Source organism: Amblyomma maculatum, chromosome 11 (assembly GCF_055883805.1).
Source record: "Amblyomma maculatum isolate TAMU_Amacu chromosome 11, ASM5588380v1, whole genome shotgun sequence".
Lineage (NCBI taxonomy): Eukaryota > Metazoa > Arthropoda > Arachnida > Ixodida > Ixodidae > Amblyomma > Amblyomma maculatum.
In genome coordinates, this window is record NC_139354.1 from 114,119,481 (window position 1) to 114,137,871 (window position 18,391).

General features: G+C 48.6%; 1 protein-coding gene across 1 annotated transcript in view; it reads right to left on the minus strand.

Moving 5' to 3' along the window:
• The window catches only part of LOC146174716 (iris-like), a 54,306-nt gene extending 36,868 nt beyond the window's left edge, over positions 1-17,438 (minus strand). The window contains exons 1-3 of the mRNA XM_084585446.1: positions 17,278-17,438; positions 16,220-16,448; positions 3,076-3,349 (exon numbers count right to left, since the gene is read on the minus strand). Of these exons, the coding sequence (XP_084441572.1) occupies positions 3,076-3,349; positions 16,220-16,448; positions 17,278-17,438 (664 nt within the window). The remainder of the gene's footprint in view (positions 1-3,075; positions 3,350-16,219; positions 16,449-17,277) is intronic.
• Between the last annotated feature and the right edge of the window lie 953 nt (positions 17,439-18,391).

Genomic DNA, 18,391 nt, shown 5'->3' on the forward strand with positions numbered 1-18,391 from the left:
TTTTATTTTTTTTACAGCATACTGGGTTTATTTTAACAGTCGATTACTAAGCGACAGAGGTACTGTTCAGAGGCAGTAAGGGAGCAGCAGATCGTTTCCCTTCTTGATGATCATCTGAATAGCTCAGCGAGGGAAGGGACGGAAAAAGAGTATAGTAAGGAGATGTCTAAGTGTATTATTCTCGAAATGACCGCAATTTATTTTTGCGCTTCTTCAAGAGTGACACCAGCGGCAGCTTACTACACATGACCGCACGACCACTACCTGCATACATGAATGCACATTCTGCAAAGGGCCAAACACCCCGCCACATATCGAGTGGGAACACGAAGGACCGAATGGGCTTATTGCGAGCACCAGTGCCGTAAGCTAAGACCTCTGGGAAGCACCACTTTCAAGCTTCAGCCTGGATTACCAGTGTTGTCTGGTCGACCGGAAATGAGAGGTGGGCCGTGTGCACGGCTTCCAGGACTGCGGACGTTGCTGACTCTAAATGAAACTGCACATCTCTCTTTCGACTGCAACCAAATGTGGCATTAGCAAACTTCCGCATGGCGACCCTAGCCTGCAAAACTAAGCAAGGGGGGTGTGGTACGCAATTCATGACCATAAAACCGAAGAAGTAAAGTTAAAAATGAAACCCTGAGGCTCGAAAACTTTGTTATCGACGCGCTTGACACTGCATTTGTCGTACTAACCGAGACTTGTAAAAAAGAGTAACTAGAGGTATTCATATTCGCAAGCGCGGTCATTTGGCAACGCATAAAAGCTGGTTGCAGGCTAACGTTATATATATTGAATTATATGAAGTCGTCGCATTTGACGCGTTACCGTTGAGACCGCACTACCAGTGCATTCTACATGCCTTTGTTCCTGCATCGCTCACCGTCAAACCGATTTCGAGTCTGCCTGGAAGTGAGTATGTTGTAGGTGCCAGTAAATGTCATAGTACCGTTTCACAGTAATTCACTTTTAACAAGACATCATTAAAGGCCACGTTCTGCAGAAGATGCAGCGCTGTCGTGAATATGAGCGAAAAATCGCGGGCAGGTCTCTGGGCGATGGTAGTTGGCAGGTCACTTGGCCGAGAATATATGTGTCGTTGGGTTGCTCAATGTTACCGCACGATATGCTGTTATAAAGTTAGTAACAGCTGCAAACTCATTTTGATGTGGGAAGGTGGAATAAAAGGCAACCTTCCAGTGCTTTTGATTCGAAGTCAGGCACGCAGATCTTAATCAAAGCAAGTACTTTTATCTGCCATCGTTACATCGGGGCTGTATATCTATTTGATGTGAGGATTGTGCCAATAGAAGGTTTGATATTATGGGCAGAAATCAGCTGTTAAGACTAGTAATCAGGCGAGAGGAGACTACATGCACGGGTACAAGGAACCGCCAAGTCGGAAAAAAATTACAGAAAATTTTCTGTTGTTACGACAGAATTTCTGTGCGGTTTTTGACGGGAAACCCGTTGTGACAACAGAAAATTCTGTAGTAACATCAGAAATTTTTATAGTTACAACAGAAAAGTTCTACAGAACCACAGACAACCCAAATATACTACAGAAAAACTACGCAACTACAGAAAAGTACTACAAATCTGCTGAAAATTTGATGTTTACGACAGAACTACAAAGTATTTTGACGTATTTTCGATACGGTTCTGCAGCTTTTTTTCGACTGGGCGCAAGCGGGGGAAGGACACACACTGGAAGTTATATAATTATAACCTTAAAGGCGAAGCTCAAGTGTTCCTCATAACGTTTGTTGCTGAGCTTGAGCACATGAAAGCACATACTACTAGCACGCCATGGTATTGCACAAATATCTCTCTTGCAAGATTCTACCATTCCTAAAATTTCGTGCTCATCATATGAGTGTTGTAAGCCTCGTAAAGCCTACAGTGCCATCGGAGACACACACAAAATGACGAATAAACAAGATATGGTTGTAGTTGGTGGGTTAAACACTTCTGGGGCAGAAGTGGTTCTGAACTCACTTCTGGGGCAGAAGTGGTTCTGAACTCGCTTCTGGGGCAGAAGTGGTTCTGAACTCAAACTAAAGGTAACACAAATCCACTGACGGGGGGAAATAATTACCGAGGTAATTAAGGAATAGAAATAGCACCAGTGCCTCCCGGCTCATACACAGCTGATTTTACGACTACTTATAATTAAAAAAAAAACCATACAATGCACCGTAAAAGAGACCACACCCACACGAAATAGGTTAGCAATCTATTTGTTTTTTCCATTGTAAACAAAGTAATGAGGGAGAAAATATCACGCTAAGTGCATTCGAACCGCTATTTCGGCTGCTCAGAATACCCTACTTTTGGGAGAAGAGAATCATGCTCTCCTATAGCACTGTGAGATCTCTTCAGCAACGCCCTACGTTTCGTCTAGAGTGCCGTCATAGTACAACCACGGTGCCGCATCATGCTATTCGGGTGGAACGACTTATTCAGTGATTGCTAGTGCACGCTGAATAGCCCCCCTTTTCCCGGCTTGAACGGGGAATTTCAGCAACCACAGGTCTAGGTCAACGAGGTGGAGGGAATGTGAACATCGCCATGACAAACTTTGCAAACGAAATTTAGAACATCGTGAAATGCTAAGCTATATTTATTATCCAGGACTTCAGTGTGTGCAGAGGCCCAAGCCCGACTATGCTTAGGATCAAAAACTGACCGAACACTGCGTCATTCTTTGACATAGCTCCGATCTCACTAGAAGCAAGAGATCTGGTTAATCATGATCTTTATTGACCCAGCTACGTATGGACGAGAGGAGAGTAGGTGCCGGCAGACATGACAGTGTTTCGAATCGCGGACGAGAGGCGGCGCAGCCATCGCAACGCTCAGGGAGTTAAAGATTACACGCATGCAAATCTGTGAGTTTAAAGCAGCAGGGCGAATCGACCAATGAGGATCGCTGTCGTTCGTTCACGCTTTTTGTTTTTGTGTGGTCCTTTTGGGATGCTTATTCGTCGTCAACTTGCCCCAACCGGACCAAATAACACTTCCCTGTAGCAGTCTGGGCTGCGCTTTCGTTTTAGATCCGTGCTCAGTTACCTATAGGCATGATCTCGCCAGGCTCGAAAGCGCGAGTGTAGAGGCATGCGTGCTGGTCAATCTCCTCGCAGGCTTTGTTAGCGGCACTGGCGAAATCCCAGCTGAAGCGCTCCAGTCGCAAGGCCTCCTCCACGCCCCGGTAATGGGCGTCCATGGCAGCCAGTTTGTTGTCGTAGTGCACGTTGTTCACGTAGCCCATGTCGAAGCGTTGTTGTGGTTCGCTGCGCCGCCGGTTGGGTAGGTCACGGTCTCGCTCAGCAAAATACGCCGTCACCTGTGAGGGAGTGTGTGCGAATTAACAAGGCTAGGATCGTGTAGGCAAAGTTGATTCAGCACGTCCCCAAAATACCAGTAGACCTAATGCCACCTGGTTCAGGCTTCAGCTAACCTCTGAATAGCGATAGCCGTTCATTTTTCCGCGACAAGTAAGTAGACTGCACGTTCATCGTAGGGTTCTGAAAATAGATTGATTTCGAAATGTATTTGCACACCCTGCCACACACTTCTCCAAAGTACCCGCTAACGAACAGCAGATGTCATTACCGTCTTTCTAAAAGAGATATATGTTCTCCATAGCTTTACATATATGTGCCTCGTATATGCCAGCGGTGGACGCCTACCATGTACGCGTTTCCCGGTGTATAAAAGAAATATTGCGCATTTAAAACCAGCTGTCGTACTTTGCCAATATGCCATAGCGTATTGATTACTTTTCATGGAAAGGATACAATGAGAAATATGAAATAAGCCTTGAAGATATTATTGCGAAAACAATACTACTCGCACTTTCAAGACTACGCCTGACCCGGCCGAAGTTACGTCTTGCCCACGTGACGCTGTGACGTCACACTCCTACGTGACACACGGGCTGGCAGGAGCTGCCAACTTGGGTCTCTCGTTTCACATGGGACAGTTATGTCAGAATCAGCCTGCTGGGACACTGGCATTCACGTTACCCCTATAGGCCACTAAGGCACGTTAATATGGGTTGGTTAAAGCGGGGCTTTATATGGAGGCTGAGGAATGCTTTCGCTCAATATTTGGTTCAGCAGCGTTGAATCCTTGTAATTTTTTTTTTATTTCTTAGGAACATGGCTTGCTTTTCACGGTTAGTCGCCCAGAAGGTGACAGTAGCAGTACTTCAACTTGCTTACTTACATAACGCATTCGTGTTGGTCTACATAAGACAGAAAATAACCACTTCGTAATTTCAGAATGGCCGAAACGCATACAAAGCAGCCAATTCGATGGCTGGAGTGAGAAAGGAACCATTTGGCAGACCACCTACCAGTCACAAAAGAGTCCGAATGCCGTGGGGAGCTTGTAATTTTCCAGTTGCCGCGCAAATTGGTCACGTGGAGCCGAAATTCACAGAATTCGACGCGAAACACACAACTTTCATATTTGCATTGAACACTTCCTTCTGTCTTCTTGTTTAGGCTGTTTAAAATGAAGTTTCCACTTTCCTGTCCGAAATTGTCACACTGATTTATTCGTATTTCGACAATGACTGTCAGCTGACTGCGAAATAGCGTTTTCGAGAGTATAGTGCAGCAGATACGTGAAACAGCCAATTGTAAGGCTCTGCGGCTAGCGGGTACACGTGCAATTCATGTTTGAGCAAATATCTGGGTTAGAAAAGCTGTGTCCTTTTCTGTAAAATTGTTTTTTTCTTTTTTTTTTTTTGCGGAAGACGCAAAATAATCCGTCTAGCAAGGCTTAGCATCCGCTTCTGGTGGCTGTTTAAGGAGAAACCAGCGAAGTAGACAAAGCGTGAAAGAAATGAAAGCCCACGCACGATGAGTGAGCCGCCTACTACGCTGTATTCATAGACTTCATATATTAACAGGTTACGTGTTTTTCCACCGAAAAAAAAAAAAAAAACAACCTTTCACCTAAATAGCTCAGTCACGCTTTAAAAGAGAATTTCCTTTCAACTTTTTCTTGTCAAAAAGCTTTTTGAGTGATGTGAAAATGAAGTGATGCGCCACAACTGCCAGGAATAGTAACATCGAAATGTCGTGACTCTGCACGTAAACGCCCAGAAAACAGAGGAAATTCGTCTGATATTGAGAAACCTAGGTGATGTCAGTAATGACGGCGAAATATTACCGCACAAACATGCCTGACGAATCTTACGATGCTCACTGTTTCGAGAGATAGTATTTATTAAGTTTATTCTATTGCACGAAACATTCCCTCATTTTCATTACAAATACATGCAGACTTTGCACAAACCAAAGCAAAGAAATCGCTGCAGCGAGAAATACGCAGTCCCAAACTTTGCTTTGCAAACGTGTCGCGGTCACGTGGTGGCTCTCGCCACAGAGTAAAACATAGCGATCTGCGGTCGCGGCAGCACGTATTGCTTTCGCTTTCATAGGCGCAAGCCGTCGTTAGTGCTGTGGTATCGCGAAGTGTTATCAAAGCTGCAGAAATACCTCGCCTCAGCCACGCTCTCTCCGCTCGCCCTTGCCACTGTGATAAGGTGGCTTATTAAAGCGCGCTGCGTCAGCCACCGCGGCGCATTTCTTTCGTTTCCGTTATGACGGAATAAAGCCGTTCCTGTCTGAGCTATGCTGCCTCAGTTGTCTTGCCTAAAACACGACATGATGGCGACGAGGATGGCGAATCTGGGCCGGTGTTACGCCCACTGAAGACTTTCGGCACAAGACCAAGAACTGTAGCATCTACAGCAACGGGAACGCCTTCGCCATGACTTCTTTCGGGCAAGTTGAGCATTTTGATGATTCTACGACTGATTGGCTTTCGTATGAAGAGCGGTTAGAATCATATTTGCGTGCTAACAAGGTTCCGGAAGACTTAAAAGTAGTCGTGCTCCTGAGTTTGATCGGACCGCAAACTTACGCCCTTCTCAAGTCACTGACTATTCCGGATAAGCCCTCGTCTAAGCCCTATGCAACGCTCATAACGCTACTTCGCAATCACTTGTCTCCGAAGCCGTCGGTCATCGGCGAAAGAGCAAAATTTCACCGCCGGTCGCAGAAAGAAACTGAAACCATATCGGAGTTCGTGGCCGAGATAAGACACCTTGCTCAAACATGCGATTTCGGCGAGTTCTTGGATCAGTCACTGCGCGACCGATTTGTCTCCGGGTTGCAGCGCGTCGAAATCCAACGGCATTTATTTGCCGAAGATAATGCCCTAACTTTCAAAAAAGCTGTCGAGCGTGCCCTGTCTTTTGAAGCAGCAGTGCGAAATGCGACAGAAGCGCACGTAGTGTACGAAAGGAATGCCGATATACACAAAATGCCTAGCTCAAGGCCAACTCCCGAAGAAAAGACGGTAGCATGCTATCGATGTGGTTCGCCCAAGCACGGAGCAGCATCTTGTCCGCATTCGCAAGCAACTTGTTATAAGTGCCAAAAGAAGGGACACATTCAACGAGTTTGCACAAGTCGTCCGCGACGTGTGAAAACGCTCACAGTAAGCTCATTCAACAGGCAAACAAAACTTGCTCTGAATGACGTTACCTTAGACACACGTGCAGTGCCTTTTATGGTGACAGTCAAAGTTAACAGTGTACCGTTACAGATGGAGCTGGACACCGGAGCTGCTGTCTCGATAATTGCACGCAACCACTGCAGGAGGCTTTTTCCAGATTTGCACCCGCAACGAACCAGTCTTCGACTACGAACGTACACGGGTGAAGTAATCAAGCCCATTGGAGTGCTTGAAGTCAACGTGGAAACGAACGGCCAAAAGCAGCGCCTACCGCTCTACGTGGTGCCAGAAGACGGACACTCACTTCTGGGACGGGAGTGGCTACAAAAGATTCGGTTTGACTGGAGCCGTATCTGGGAGCTGAACGCCGTCAGGAGTTTGGCTTGTGCGACCGAAGAGTCGTCGGAGAAACTTCAGGCCTTGCTACGAAAGTACACGCAACTGTTCAGCGAAGACTTGGGCAAGATAAATGGTGAGAAAGCTGCTCTTTATTTCAAAGACAATCAAGAGCCTAGATATTTGAAGGCAAGGACTGTGCCATTCGCATTACGTCCGGCAGTAGAACAGGAACTTGTGAAGCTAGAAAAGCTTGGCGTTATATCACCAGTGGCTAGCAGCAAGTTTGCTACGCCGGTTGTGCCGGTCATTAAAGCTGATGGCTCGATAAGACTGTGCGGTGACTACAAAGTCACCCTGAATCCAATTCTGGACACTGAGCATTATCCGCTTCCAAAAGCAGACGAGCTTTTTGCAATCATTGCGGGAGGAAAGAAGTTCTCGAAACTTGACCTCAACAGAGCATACCAGCAGGTAGAAATGGACGAACGGTCGAAAGAATACTTGACGCTAAATACACACAAAGGGTTGTACGTCGTCAACCGCCTACCTTTTGGCATAGCATCAGCTCCTGCAATCTTTCAAAGGATAATGGATAACATGCTCAAAGGACTCGAAGGGGTTGCATGTTACATTGATGATATCCTCGTAACGGGAAAGACTGATGAAGGGCACCTGCGTAACCTCGAAGCTGTTTTGAAACGCTTGTCAGAAAGAGGAGTTAAGGTGATGACTCCTAAATGCCAGTTCTTTAAGGACCAGCTTCAGTACCTCGGTCACATTGTAAGCGCTGATGGCGTGTGTCCAGCCGATGACAAAGTGGCAGCTATTTCAAAGGCACCGAGGCCAAATGACAAGCATCAGCTGCGGTCCCAGCTTGGCCTAGTTAACTACTATGGAAAGTTCATTCCGAACCTATCCAGTGTAATCGCACCGCTCAACAGGCTTTTACGCAGTGATGTGCCCTGGGTGTGGAGCAGGGAATGCGAGGACGCCTTCGTTGAAGTTAAGAAGTTGCTTTCCATGCCACCCGTGCTTACCCACTACGAGCCCGGATTGCCACTACAGCTGTCTTGCGACGCATCAGCATACGGCATCGGAGCCGTGCTCTCTCACGTCCTACCAAATGGTATGTGCAAGCCAATAGCATACGCATCAAGAACATTGACTAAGGCTGAGGCTATGCTACAGCCAAATTGAGAAAGAGGCACTCGCCCTAATTTTCGGTGTGAAAACGTTTCACTACTACCTCTATGTACGTTCATTCATCCTCGTAAGCGATCATAAGCCATTGCACACCATTCTCGGGCCCGAAACAGGCATTCCTACGATAGCTTCAGCGAGATTACAGCGTTGGGCCGTTTTGTTATCTGCCTACAACTACACGCTCAAGTACAAGTCGTCAGCAGAAAACGCAGACTCGGATTGCCTTTCGCGGCTGCCGTTGCCTGGCAATGATGATGAAGCACCGGAAGATAAATTCTACGTTCTGCGTTTTGACTCGCTTCCAGTAAACTGCCGTGACATAACACGCGAGACCAGCCGTGACCCTGTACTCAAAGCAGTCATGCAGTACGTTTTGAACGGCTGGCCGAATCGCGCTCCGAATGACTTACTGAAGCCGTTTTTCTACAGACGTTTGGAGTTGTCTTTGCAGCAAGGATGCCTGGTGCTGGGAACTCGTGTCGTCATTCTTGAGCGCTTCCAGTCGTTCATGCTTGAGGAGCTGCACCAGGGGCACCCTGGAATCGTCCGGACGAAGGAGTTGGCGAGAAGTTACGTGTGGTGGCCAACAATTGACAGAGACATCGAACAGAAAGTGAGCGCATGTCAGTCGTGCCAGTCGCAGCGCAACATGCCGTGCCCTGCTCCGCTTCATCCATGGGCGTGGCCTAGACGGCCGTGGGAACGGGTTCACGTCGACTTCGCAGGCCCATTCAGAGGTGCGATGCTCTTGATAGTCATAGACGCTCATTCTAAGTGGCCAGAAGTGTTTGAAATGAAAGATACATCCGCAGAGAAAACCATTGATCGTCTTCATGAACTTCTCTGTCGTTTCGGTTTTCCAGAGACGCTTGTATCGGATAACGGTCCGCAATTCACATCGGACGCGTTCTCAAAATACATGCGCAGCATTGGCATTGGCACCCGTCATGTTCGCACAGCGCCGTATAATCCAAGCAGCAATGGACAGGCTGAGCGCTTCGTGCAGTCACTCAAGTCTGCGTGGCGTAAGAATCCGCCCGTACCCCTACGCTCAGCTATTGCTGATTTTCTTTTGGCGTATCGCAACACTCCTCATACAACCACTGGGGAAGTTCCATGCCATGCAGGCACGTTCATACAGCTCAGTTAGAGCGGGGCTTTATATGTGGGCTGGTAGCCTACGCCACCGCGTCATACCTGAAGTGCCATGTGATTCCACTGTGAGCGACTGAAATCTGTGTCACGCGGGGGCGCTGCTCTCTAGTTAAGTTAGTCTTGTTCTGTACGGCCCAACATGCAGAATAAACATGTTGCTCTGCCTCCGCTTCGCTCACCGCGGCTACAACATAATTGGCAACGAGGATAGGATACTGCCGGACTGCGCAAAAAGGACGGGATGCTACCTGAATGCGAGAACCTCATCGCAGCGTTCACGAAGGGACGCTGCCGGTCAGTGCAAAACCGCATCGCTGTGTTTGCGTAGGGTGCTCCGGCGAGGCTTAGGCATGGCAACGCTTGGTAGATTCGACCAGTTCGTCGAGGACGGAGGCGAGGACTTTGGGTCCTACGTAGAAAGATTCGAGCACTTTTGGAAGGCCTCCCAGGTGAGCGACGACCTCAAGGTTTTGAAGTTTATAACGGCGATAGGCAAGAAGGCTTACAAGGCGCTGAAGACTGCCAGAGCCTCAAAACCCAGAGGACAAGACTTGTGCTGAACTGGTAGAAGTGCTGCGAAGTCATTTCGCACCGAAGCCTATGGTCATTGCAGAATGATTTAAATTTATTCGGCGGTGCCAGCAAGACGGAGAGTCTATAGCAGGATATGCAGTGTAGTTGAGGCGTTTGGCAGCTTCCTGTGAATTTGGGGAATTTCTACACGAGGCTCTTCGAGATCGCTTTGTAGTGGGCCTCTGCCACAGCGCAACGCAAGCCGAGCTGCTGAAAAGGAGAAAGTTCACGGTTTCGGATGCCTGCGACATTGCGAAAAGCTGGCGCGAAAGGAAAGTCTGGAATTTCAACCAGCCTGGGTGCAAAGTACAGTCAGCGCCATGCATAATAAGCCAGGTGGTGGGAAACGGCCACAGCAGCATTGAACTTCATCCGGTGCAGGAAAGGACCGAACGGCTGAATCACCGGACTGTAACATACGACCAGAAACGAGAAAAACCCCCAACAAGGGCACACCACAAGGATCAGTTATATCTCCAAAACCGTTTAACATTGCCATGATAGGGATAGCGAGAAGACTCAGGAACATACAACACATAGAACATGCAATCTATGCAGACGATATAACAGTATGGACCTAGAAGGGGTTCACCGGGGAGAAAAGAGAACGATTACAACTCGCTGCGCAAGAACGTCAGGATTTCACTCGCTGTAGAGGAATGCAGTGCTCTCCGGAGAAAGTACAATACATAAGATTACACTCTAGCAGGTACTAACCACTGGACATCGACATATATCATGAACGGACACCCGATTCGTCCGACGGGCAAAATGAGAGTACTAGGGCTGTGGTTACAAGAAGGAGGCAAGCGTGATCACACGATCAAATCTCTTACCACTGTGACTGTCCAAACCTCCAGAATGATAAGCAGGATAACAAACAAAAGAAGGGGGATTAAGGAATAAGACGCAATACGGATATTGACAGCTCTCGTCATTCCACGCCTCACCTACAGTCTCCCATATCTTAAAACAACCAAGACAGAAAGGAAAAAGATAAACGTACTAATCAAGAAGGCATACAAACTGGCTCTGCGATTGTCACCATACGCCTCTAACAGCAAGTTTGATCTGGGAATGCACTGTACCTTCGAAGAACATTGCAAAGCTATGCTCGACTTCCAGATCATAAGGCTTAAACAGACCAAGACGGGCCGTGCTCTCCTTACGAAACTCGGTTATACCCTTAAAGATGACAAAAGTGCAGAAACCACAAATATCGCACTAGACATCAGGGGCACTTTCCCAGGCCCAGAAATATGGACCTTATCAATCATAATGGCAGAAGGAATGTGAGAGTCAAAACCTTTGACAAACAACTGAACACAAAACATTTTGTGATGTACGTCGACGCAGCGAGGTAAAAAGGCAGAGAGGCGACTGCAACCGCGGTCACTGACTCACGAGGCAAGCTCATATACGGAACAAGTATACGAACCAAATGCATTCACTCAGTGGAACAGGTGGCAATAGCCCTAGCAATCTCGGAAGCAAACCGAAGCCAGCACAGTTATTGGATAGTCTCGGACTCGCAAGCCGCCTGTCGTGCCTTCCAACACAACAGGATTCATCGCATAGCAAAAAAGCTCCTAGCCGGCCGGCCAGAAGGAACAGACGCAAGTAGACAACACACGATTGTTTGGGTCCCCGACGCTGGGGTGGAGGGTAACATTAGAGTTGATGCCGTCGTCCGAGGGTTCACTAGCCGGGCGACGGAGCCGTCGGTGGAGCCTTTTACGACGCCAGAAACATACGGGGAAACAATGCGAGCGTGTAGGGAGAGGCGTAGAAAGTACGCACTTTCACATGACACACTAAGTCGAAAACAAGCCACTACACTTAGGCGCCTACAAACAAACGCATATCCAAACAGAGCCCTGTACCACAGGATATGTCAAACACAATACAAAAGCGAATGTGTCTGGTGCGGAGACATTACTACACTATACCACACAACATGGGGATGCAGGGTAAGCCCCATACTGCCTAAAATAGATAGCCCTAGTCCTGAGCAGTGGGAGGACCTTCTAGCCGACTCGGACGCACAGTAACAGCTCATGCTGGTGCAGCGGGCCAGAGCCGCTCCTGAGGCCAACGGACTCCTGGACAGAGGACTGCCGACTACTGCTCTTTCCTAAACCACTACCCTTAACCGCAATTTTCCCCAATAAAGTTTATCAATCAATCAATCAATCCGCAGGAATGGAGTGCGGCATACCAGAACGCCACCGTACCACCCTGCATCAAATGGAAGTGCAGAGCGGTGTGTACAGACTATTAAGCGGCACCTTCAGCGACAGGTTTTTGCGGAGAGAAGAACGGGGATAACAAGAACTTTGCAACACCGAGTTGACCAATTTCTGTTCACGTACTGAAACACACCAACCGCAGCCACGGGTCTGACATCCACGGAATTGTTTGTCATGAAAGCCGCGCACACGCCTGACCTTTCTCCAACCGAACTTGGAAAAGCGTATGGATGAGAGGTTCTACCAGACGAGAGAGAAGGTTGACGAGAGAGGGCGGTTACGGAGATCATTTGAGGAAGGCGACCATTTGCTCGTGCAAGGACTACGTCCATGGGACGCAAAGTGGTTACGGGTCATCGTAGAACAGCGGTGCAGTGCATCCACCTACAATGTTAGAATCGGTCAGAAACAGAGGTCCGTGCATGCCGACAACCTATGTCCTTGTTCGTTTCAAAGTATTGAAGCCGGGCCGTGTGTGTATCGCTCTGTACCCAGTTCAGTGTCCGACTCTGTACCGGAAGGGTCATTTGCTGAGAACCCTCCCTCGGCTACGTACGAGGCACAAGAGTCATCAGCACTACCGCCTGTGCACCCTGACCAAGCATCCACGTTGCCGGGACAGAACTCCAGTTCGCCCGCAAGGTCCACGCTGCAGGCACCACCGCTTCTGGAGTCAGCGCCACATCCGAACACGCTACCTCTTCGGCGCAGTTCTCGGTCTCGGAAGTCTCTTAATCGTTATACACCATAGAGCTTGTGTAAAATAGTTATACTGCCACAGAGCAAGTGTGACAGATACTGCGCCTTTCCCTTCCTGTGAACCAACCAACCAACCATTGCACTGTGAGCGACTAGAATCTGTGTCCCGCGGGGGCGCTGCTCTCTGGTTAAGAAGGCGAGTGAGCACATCGCTCAAGTTAGTCTGGCTCTGCACTGCCCAACATGCCGAATAAACATCTTGCTTAGTCGCTCTGCCTCCGCTTCGCTCACCGCAGCTACAATAATACCACTGAAGGCAGAGCTTGAGTGTTCCCCATAATTTTGGAGCGCGAGGTACACTACGCTATCCGTGAGCATATCGCCGGTGCGAAAAAGCGCGTCCCGTTGCCTAGCAACCGGTTTCGTCGCTGTTGCAGATGAACAACAACAACAAAGACACAGAAACCGCTGGTTCGGTAGTTGCCACGAGTTTTCTCCATGTTGCAAACTAACACCTTTATTACACCATTTCTCCTAAACCCCTCCCTTTATTCTCCTGACTGCCCACATTGCGGTGAGAGGGCAACGCTCTACCACATGGTTTGGGCGTGCCAAGTTACCCCTTCTTTAAGCCCTCTCCCCCACCCTGGCATGGAAGATTGGGAGGCCGCCCTGCAGGACCCCTGCCCGGAGCGCCAGCAATGGCTGGCTCGCCGCGCTGTTACTGCAGCCTCGGCCAACGGGACCCTGGACTGAGGGTCCCCCCGCTGACTAAATGAATAAAGATGTTTTGTCCTCCTCCTCGATCTTGCGAACTTTGATGCGTTCAACGGAACGCTGGTTGTGTTCGATGCAACGCTCGGTCATCCGCAGCGGAACCTCTCGCTCCCCATTCGATTAGACAACGTTGAAGCCCTCTAATTTTTATGCGAAGCATATTGCTAGAGGTAAACCACAGCCCTTCGTGACGGTTACACGCCGGGCAAAGAATGTGGTATGCTACGTCACACCACGTGATACGCTGACGTCACGACAGAAGAGAGACGGGGGTCCAGCTCGCGCCGTTGGCTGCGGTTGCACGCCGTGCGGACCACGTGGTATGGTGACGTCACACCACGTGATACGCTGACGTCACGACAGAGGAGAGACGGGGACCGGCTCGCGCCGTCGGCTGCGATTGCACGCCGTGCGGACCACGTGGTATGCTACGTCACACCACGTGATACGCTGACGTCACGAGAGAGGAGAGACGGGGGTCCAGCTCGCGCCGTTGGCTGCGGTTGCACGCCGTGCGGACCACGTGGTATGGTGACGTCACACCACGTGATACGCTGATGTCACGACAGAGGAGAGACGGTGACCGGCTCGCGCCGTCGGCTGCGGTTGCACGCTGTGCGGACCACGTGGTACAGCGCAGGTTTATATATAAAGGGGAGACGATTGCGCTCATGCTATCACCTAGTTTTATGCGATGGGAAAACATTGTGCATTCCAAGTTTAAACCGTGTAAAAACACGTGTAACCAAGGAAAGAAAAGTTCAGCCAAGTGTAACCATGGAAAGCCGAGTTTAGCAATCAATATGCTTCGCATCTGACCAGGCTTAACCAAGCTAAGCCTCAGCCATTTTTTTTATGTTATCTTAAAAACCTTTTTAGCATTGTTAATTCATTTAAAAATCTACCGCACACCACCTCTCTCATGCCCTCTGCGTGGGCCATAAGGGAAAGAGATATAAACATAAGAAGCATGTAATCTTCGTACAAAAATAGGGAACATAGGCAGGCAAACAATATTCCAACTCACTATCAGAACTGCGAAAAGAGCTCCTACGCGGTGGCGCAGTGGTTAAGATGCCCGACTACTGTGGCGGAATACCCGGGTTCTAACCCAATCGTCACCGGCTGCATTCCGATGGATGCGAAACGTAATGGCGTTCGTGTACTGTGCGATGTCGGTGCGCGTTAAAGACCCCCGGTTGGTTGAAACTACTCGGCGGCCCTCCACTACGGCGCCCTTTCTCTCTTTCAGCTTTCATTCCCTCCTGCCCTTCCTTTACGGCTCTATTCAGATGTCCACAGAAGTGTCCCCTGATGGGGCTGGGACAGGCAGGTTACCGCCGCTTGCGGTGGAGGCTAGCCTGCCACCGAATTTTTATCTGTTGTAGGTTGTCATGCACCCGCCTCCGCTTCGGTGGTGGACGACGGCTGTTGTTGCGGCGCGCGTCTTTCTCTCCCTCTTCTTTTTCTTTCTTCTCTATTTTCTCTTCTGTCCGCCCCGCCGGGGTGGTGCAGTGGTAAGACGCCCGATCACTGTGCCGGAGTACCCGGGTTCGAACCCGACCTCGGCGGCTGCGTTTCGATGGAGGCGAAACGAAGAGGCGTCCGTGTGCTGTGCGATGTCAGCGCACGTTAAAGATCCCCAGGTGGTCGAAATTACTGCGTAGCCCTCCACTACGGCTCCTCTTTCTCTCTTTCCACTTTCACTCCCACCTTCCTCCCTTCCCTTACGGCGCGGTTGCGGTGTCTACAGAAAACAAGTGAGACAGTTACCGCGCCTTTCCCTTCCTATAAATAAATCACTTTTTTAAATCAGTTTCTCTTCTGTCCGCACGAGGCAGCGGAGGTGGCGCAGCTAGAGAGCCAGTAGCAGGCCCGTGCATTTTTTTTTTCATTCTATTCTTCCTAGAGCCTCAACAACAGATACTGCGCCTTTCCTTTAATATGAACCAATTATTATATTATTAAATTTCCGGCGTCCTCCGCTCTCTCATAGCCTGAGTTGCTTTGAAACGTTCAAGACCAGAAACCACCAAAACAAACATTGTACATGACAGCCTTCTCTAGACTTCAAAAAAAAAAAAAAAAAAAGAAGAAAAAAAAATGGATCGTGAGCGCAGAAAACTTACGGCGGAATGAATCACTGTACCGTCAGTGCAAATGTTTGGATCAAGCTCCTAAGAACAAGATAGAAAATATTTCCAGAGTCACTGACTCATACATATAATGACCCCGAAATAAGCAAGAACAAGAAAGTCTACACATATAACGACAAAAGCTCAGCTAGAATGCTGCTTACAATGCTAATAAATCTGTAAGAACAGGCTTAGATGGCAACTCATTACATTCAATTATTGCCAAATTTAATGTTGAATTTTGATATTTTTGTTCGTGGGAAAACTGAGGAATATTTTGTTTGCATGATCAGGGTGATCTGAGATGTGAAAAGTAGGAAGAAGATGGGAGTGAGCAAATTCCGATTTGTTATGAGGTGTGAAACAATAATCGGCCAAATTTTCTTGTCACGATAGACGGTAGGTTCAGAATTTATGAGTGATGATGCGCTCGGAATTCATGAGTATGATAATGCAATGAGCCTTGCTTCTAAGGGGTAATGGCGCTCGTCCTCTCAAATATAATTTATTTTATCGATTACTCTAACGCATAAAAGACTTTTTCACTACCTTGTGTCCTGGAGGCAAGTGCAGGGCGGCTTCTATCTGGGCGGCCGTGTCCCCCCGGGCACCCTCCAGCAGATCCTGCAGGGCGCTGCCCACGGCGTAGGGCGAGAGAACCACGTTGCCGTCCGCTGCCGCCGTAGAGCGGCGCAGCTCGCGCATAAGGTCAATGCCCAGCTGAAGCAGGCCGCGTGACACGGTAATGTCGAATTCGGAGGCCGGATTCGGAGAATTGCTGCAAAGTCATAAAGGGCCTGAGCGCGATTGCAGAGAATATATATAGGCATGACACTGTATGGTCAGGAAGAAAGAAACTATGCGTTGGGTGTAAGACGTCTAGACATGACCTCACGCTTGACAGGAGAATAAGAACTATATTGGCTAGTTTGAGTTAGATTCGAGAATGCTGCTGAAATAGTGTGGTTCTGTCCTTCCTAAACATAAAAGGAATTTGTATTTTCCCCTAAATTTTATTGGGCATGATTTTAGAAAAGCAGAGTAAGAACAAAGAGAAGCAATATCTTTTTTTATTACCTTCCAGAGTGCTGAGGCGTTGCCCAGCAACGTTGTTGGCCGGGGTGGAATACCTACATCCCACATGGTCCCTGCACTGCATCAGCTTCAAATCTGAGAAACAACTCTATATTGCCAAGTGGTTCGTGGGTAAACACCTAATGCTTACATGAGATGATTAAGACGGTTAAAACTTGCGTAAAGGATTAAAGCACCTAGAATTCTCCCTGACATTCAAGAGTCAGGCCTCTTAGACCTGAAGCCGATGTTCTGCAGGAACTCTTCTTCGTCTTGAACTACGGTTTTCCCATTCAGCGGCCGTCTGTCACTTTGCACACTGATACAACAAAGCTTACCATGCATGGCGACCCATTAAGGGATTCATGACGGCATTGTTCAACACCAACCAGTCATATTTTGTGACTGGAGGGGCTCAACTGGGATATCCTGACTAAACATTTCCTGTTTTGGTTGGCACCTTTTCCTGATATAATTAAAAATAACCCCCTCTTTAAAAGTTCCGATATTGTCGGTCATACTGCTATACTCACAGCCCGCTGCTAGCTTGGTATGGGCTGGGCTTGCTGGTCCCGGAGAACGCCGCAAGGTCGGAAGACAAACCGCTTGGCTCCGCGTCGGACGGTGTGCGATCCGCCGATAAAGCACCCGCCCCTTTGCGATCATTGCGGTGGCGGCTTGCATTCTGACCCATGTTTGTTTCTCCACGGAAGTTTCTTTTTGGCCACAAACCTCGATGGCCGCTGTATTCTTCTTCCTTCTCTTCTTTCCCCCGAGTTTGGACACGCAGTTATTTTTCTTCAGCAAAGGAAGGTCGCAGGTTTTTCAAGCCATTGACTCTGACAGGCAGGAGGATGGCAATCAATAATCTTGCAAGGCAATTTATTCAGCAGTTAATGGCTATAAATGACTTCGGGGTGTTCCTTCGCCTGTAACAAAAGCAGCCACTTGGGTGCTGTTTTGCAATCCAGTTGGGTGCTGTAGCCCCGCTATAGTATACATGCACGTGGCATTTGAGTGATTCAGCAGGGAGCGTGCCGTGGAAGGCGCGTGCGGACAAGGAGCCTAAACATTTTGCACTTGACCCAGAATACGGTGATCGCTATTTTATACTCTCGCAGACTTCACTTACCATCTGTCAGCCTGGCTCTAACGTTCCCGCAACTCTTCGCTTCTTTTTTTTTTTTTGCTATCACCTCTGTTGCCCTTAACAACCACCTGTTATCGCGTTTTTGAACAAAATCGGCAATAATACGCCCACGCGCAAAATCAGCAGACCGGTGCGTCTGTCTTTAGCCAGGCTGCGCCGGAAACCGTACTGCGCATGCGCGTAATCTTGTTGATTTCGCTGCTGTGCGTCGTGCTCATGGGCGGCCGATGCTCCCGCGTTCAGGCTAAAAAATAATCAGAGTGCGCATGTCTACCGCAAAGATGAGCAACGGCAAGATACGGCTGCACTATTGAAATGTGCAAACGTGAACAGCACATGACCATGGCCATGGTCATCCGTCAAAATACTAGTTTTGTTTCCAATGCATAAAAACTGGAAGTTTAAATCGCATTTTCAAGTCGAAAATTATGGCGTCTGGCGATGAACATGCGACTGTAGATGCTACGATCTATGTAGCTTCGTTTTGCGTGGAGCTG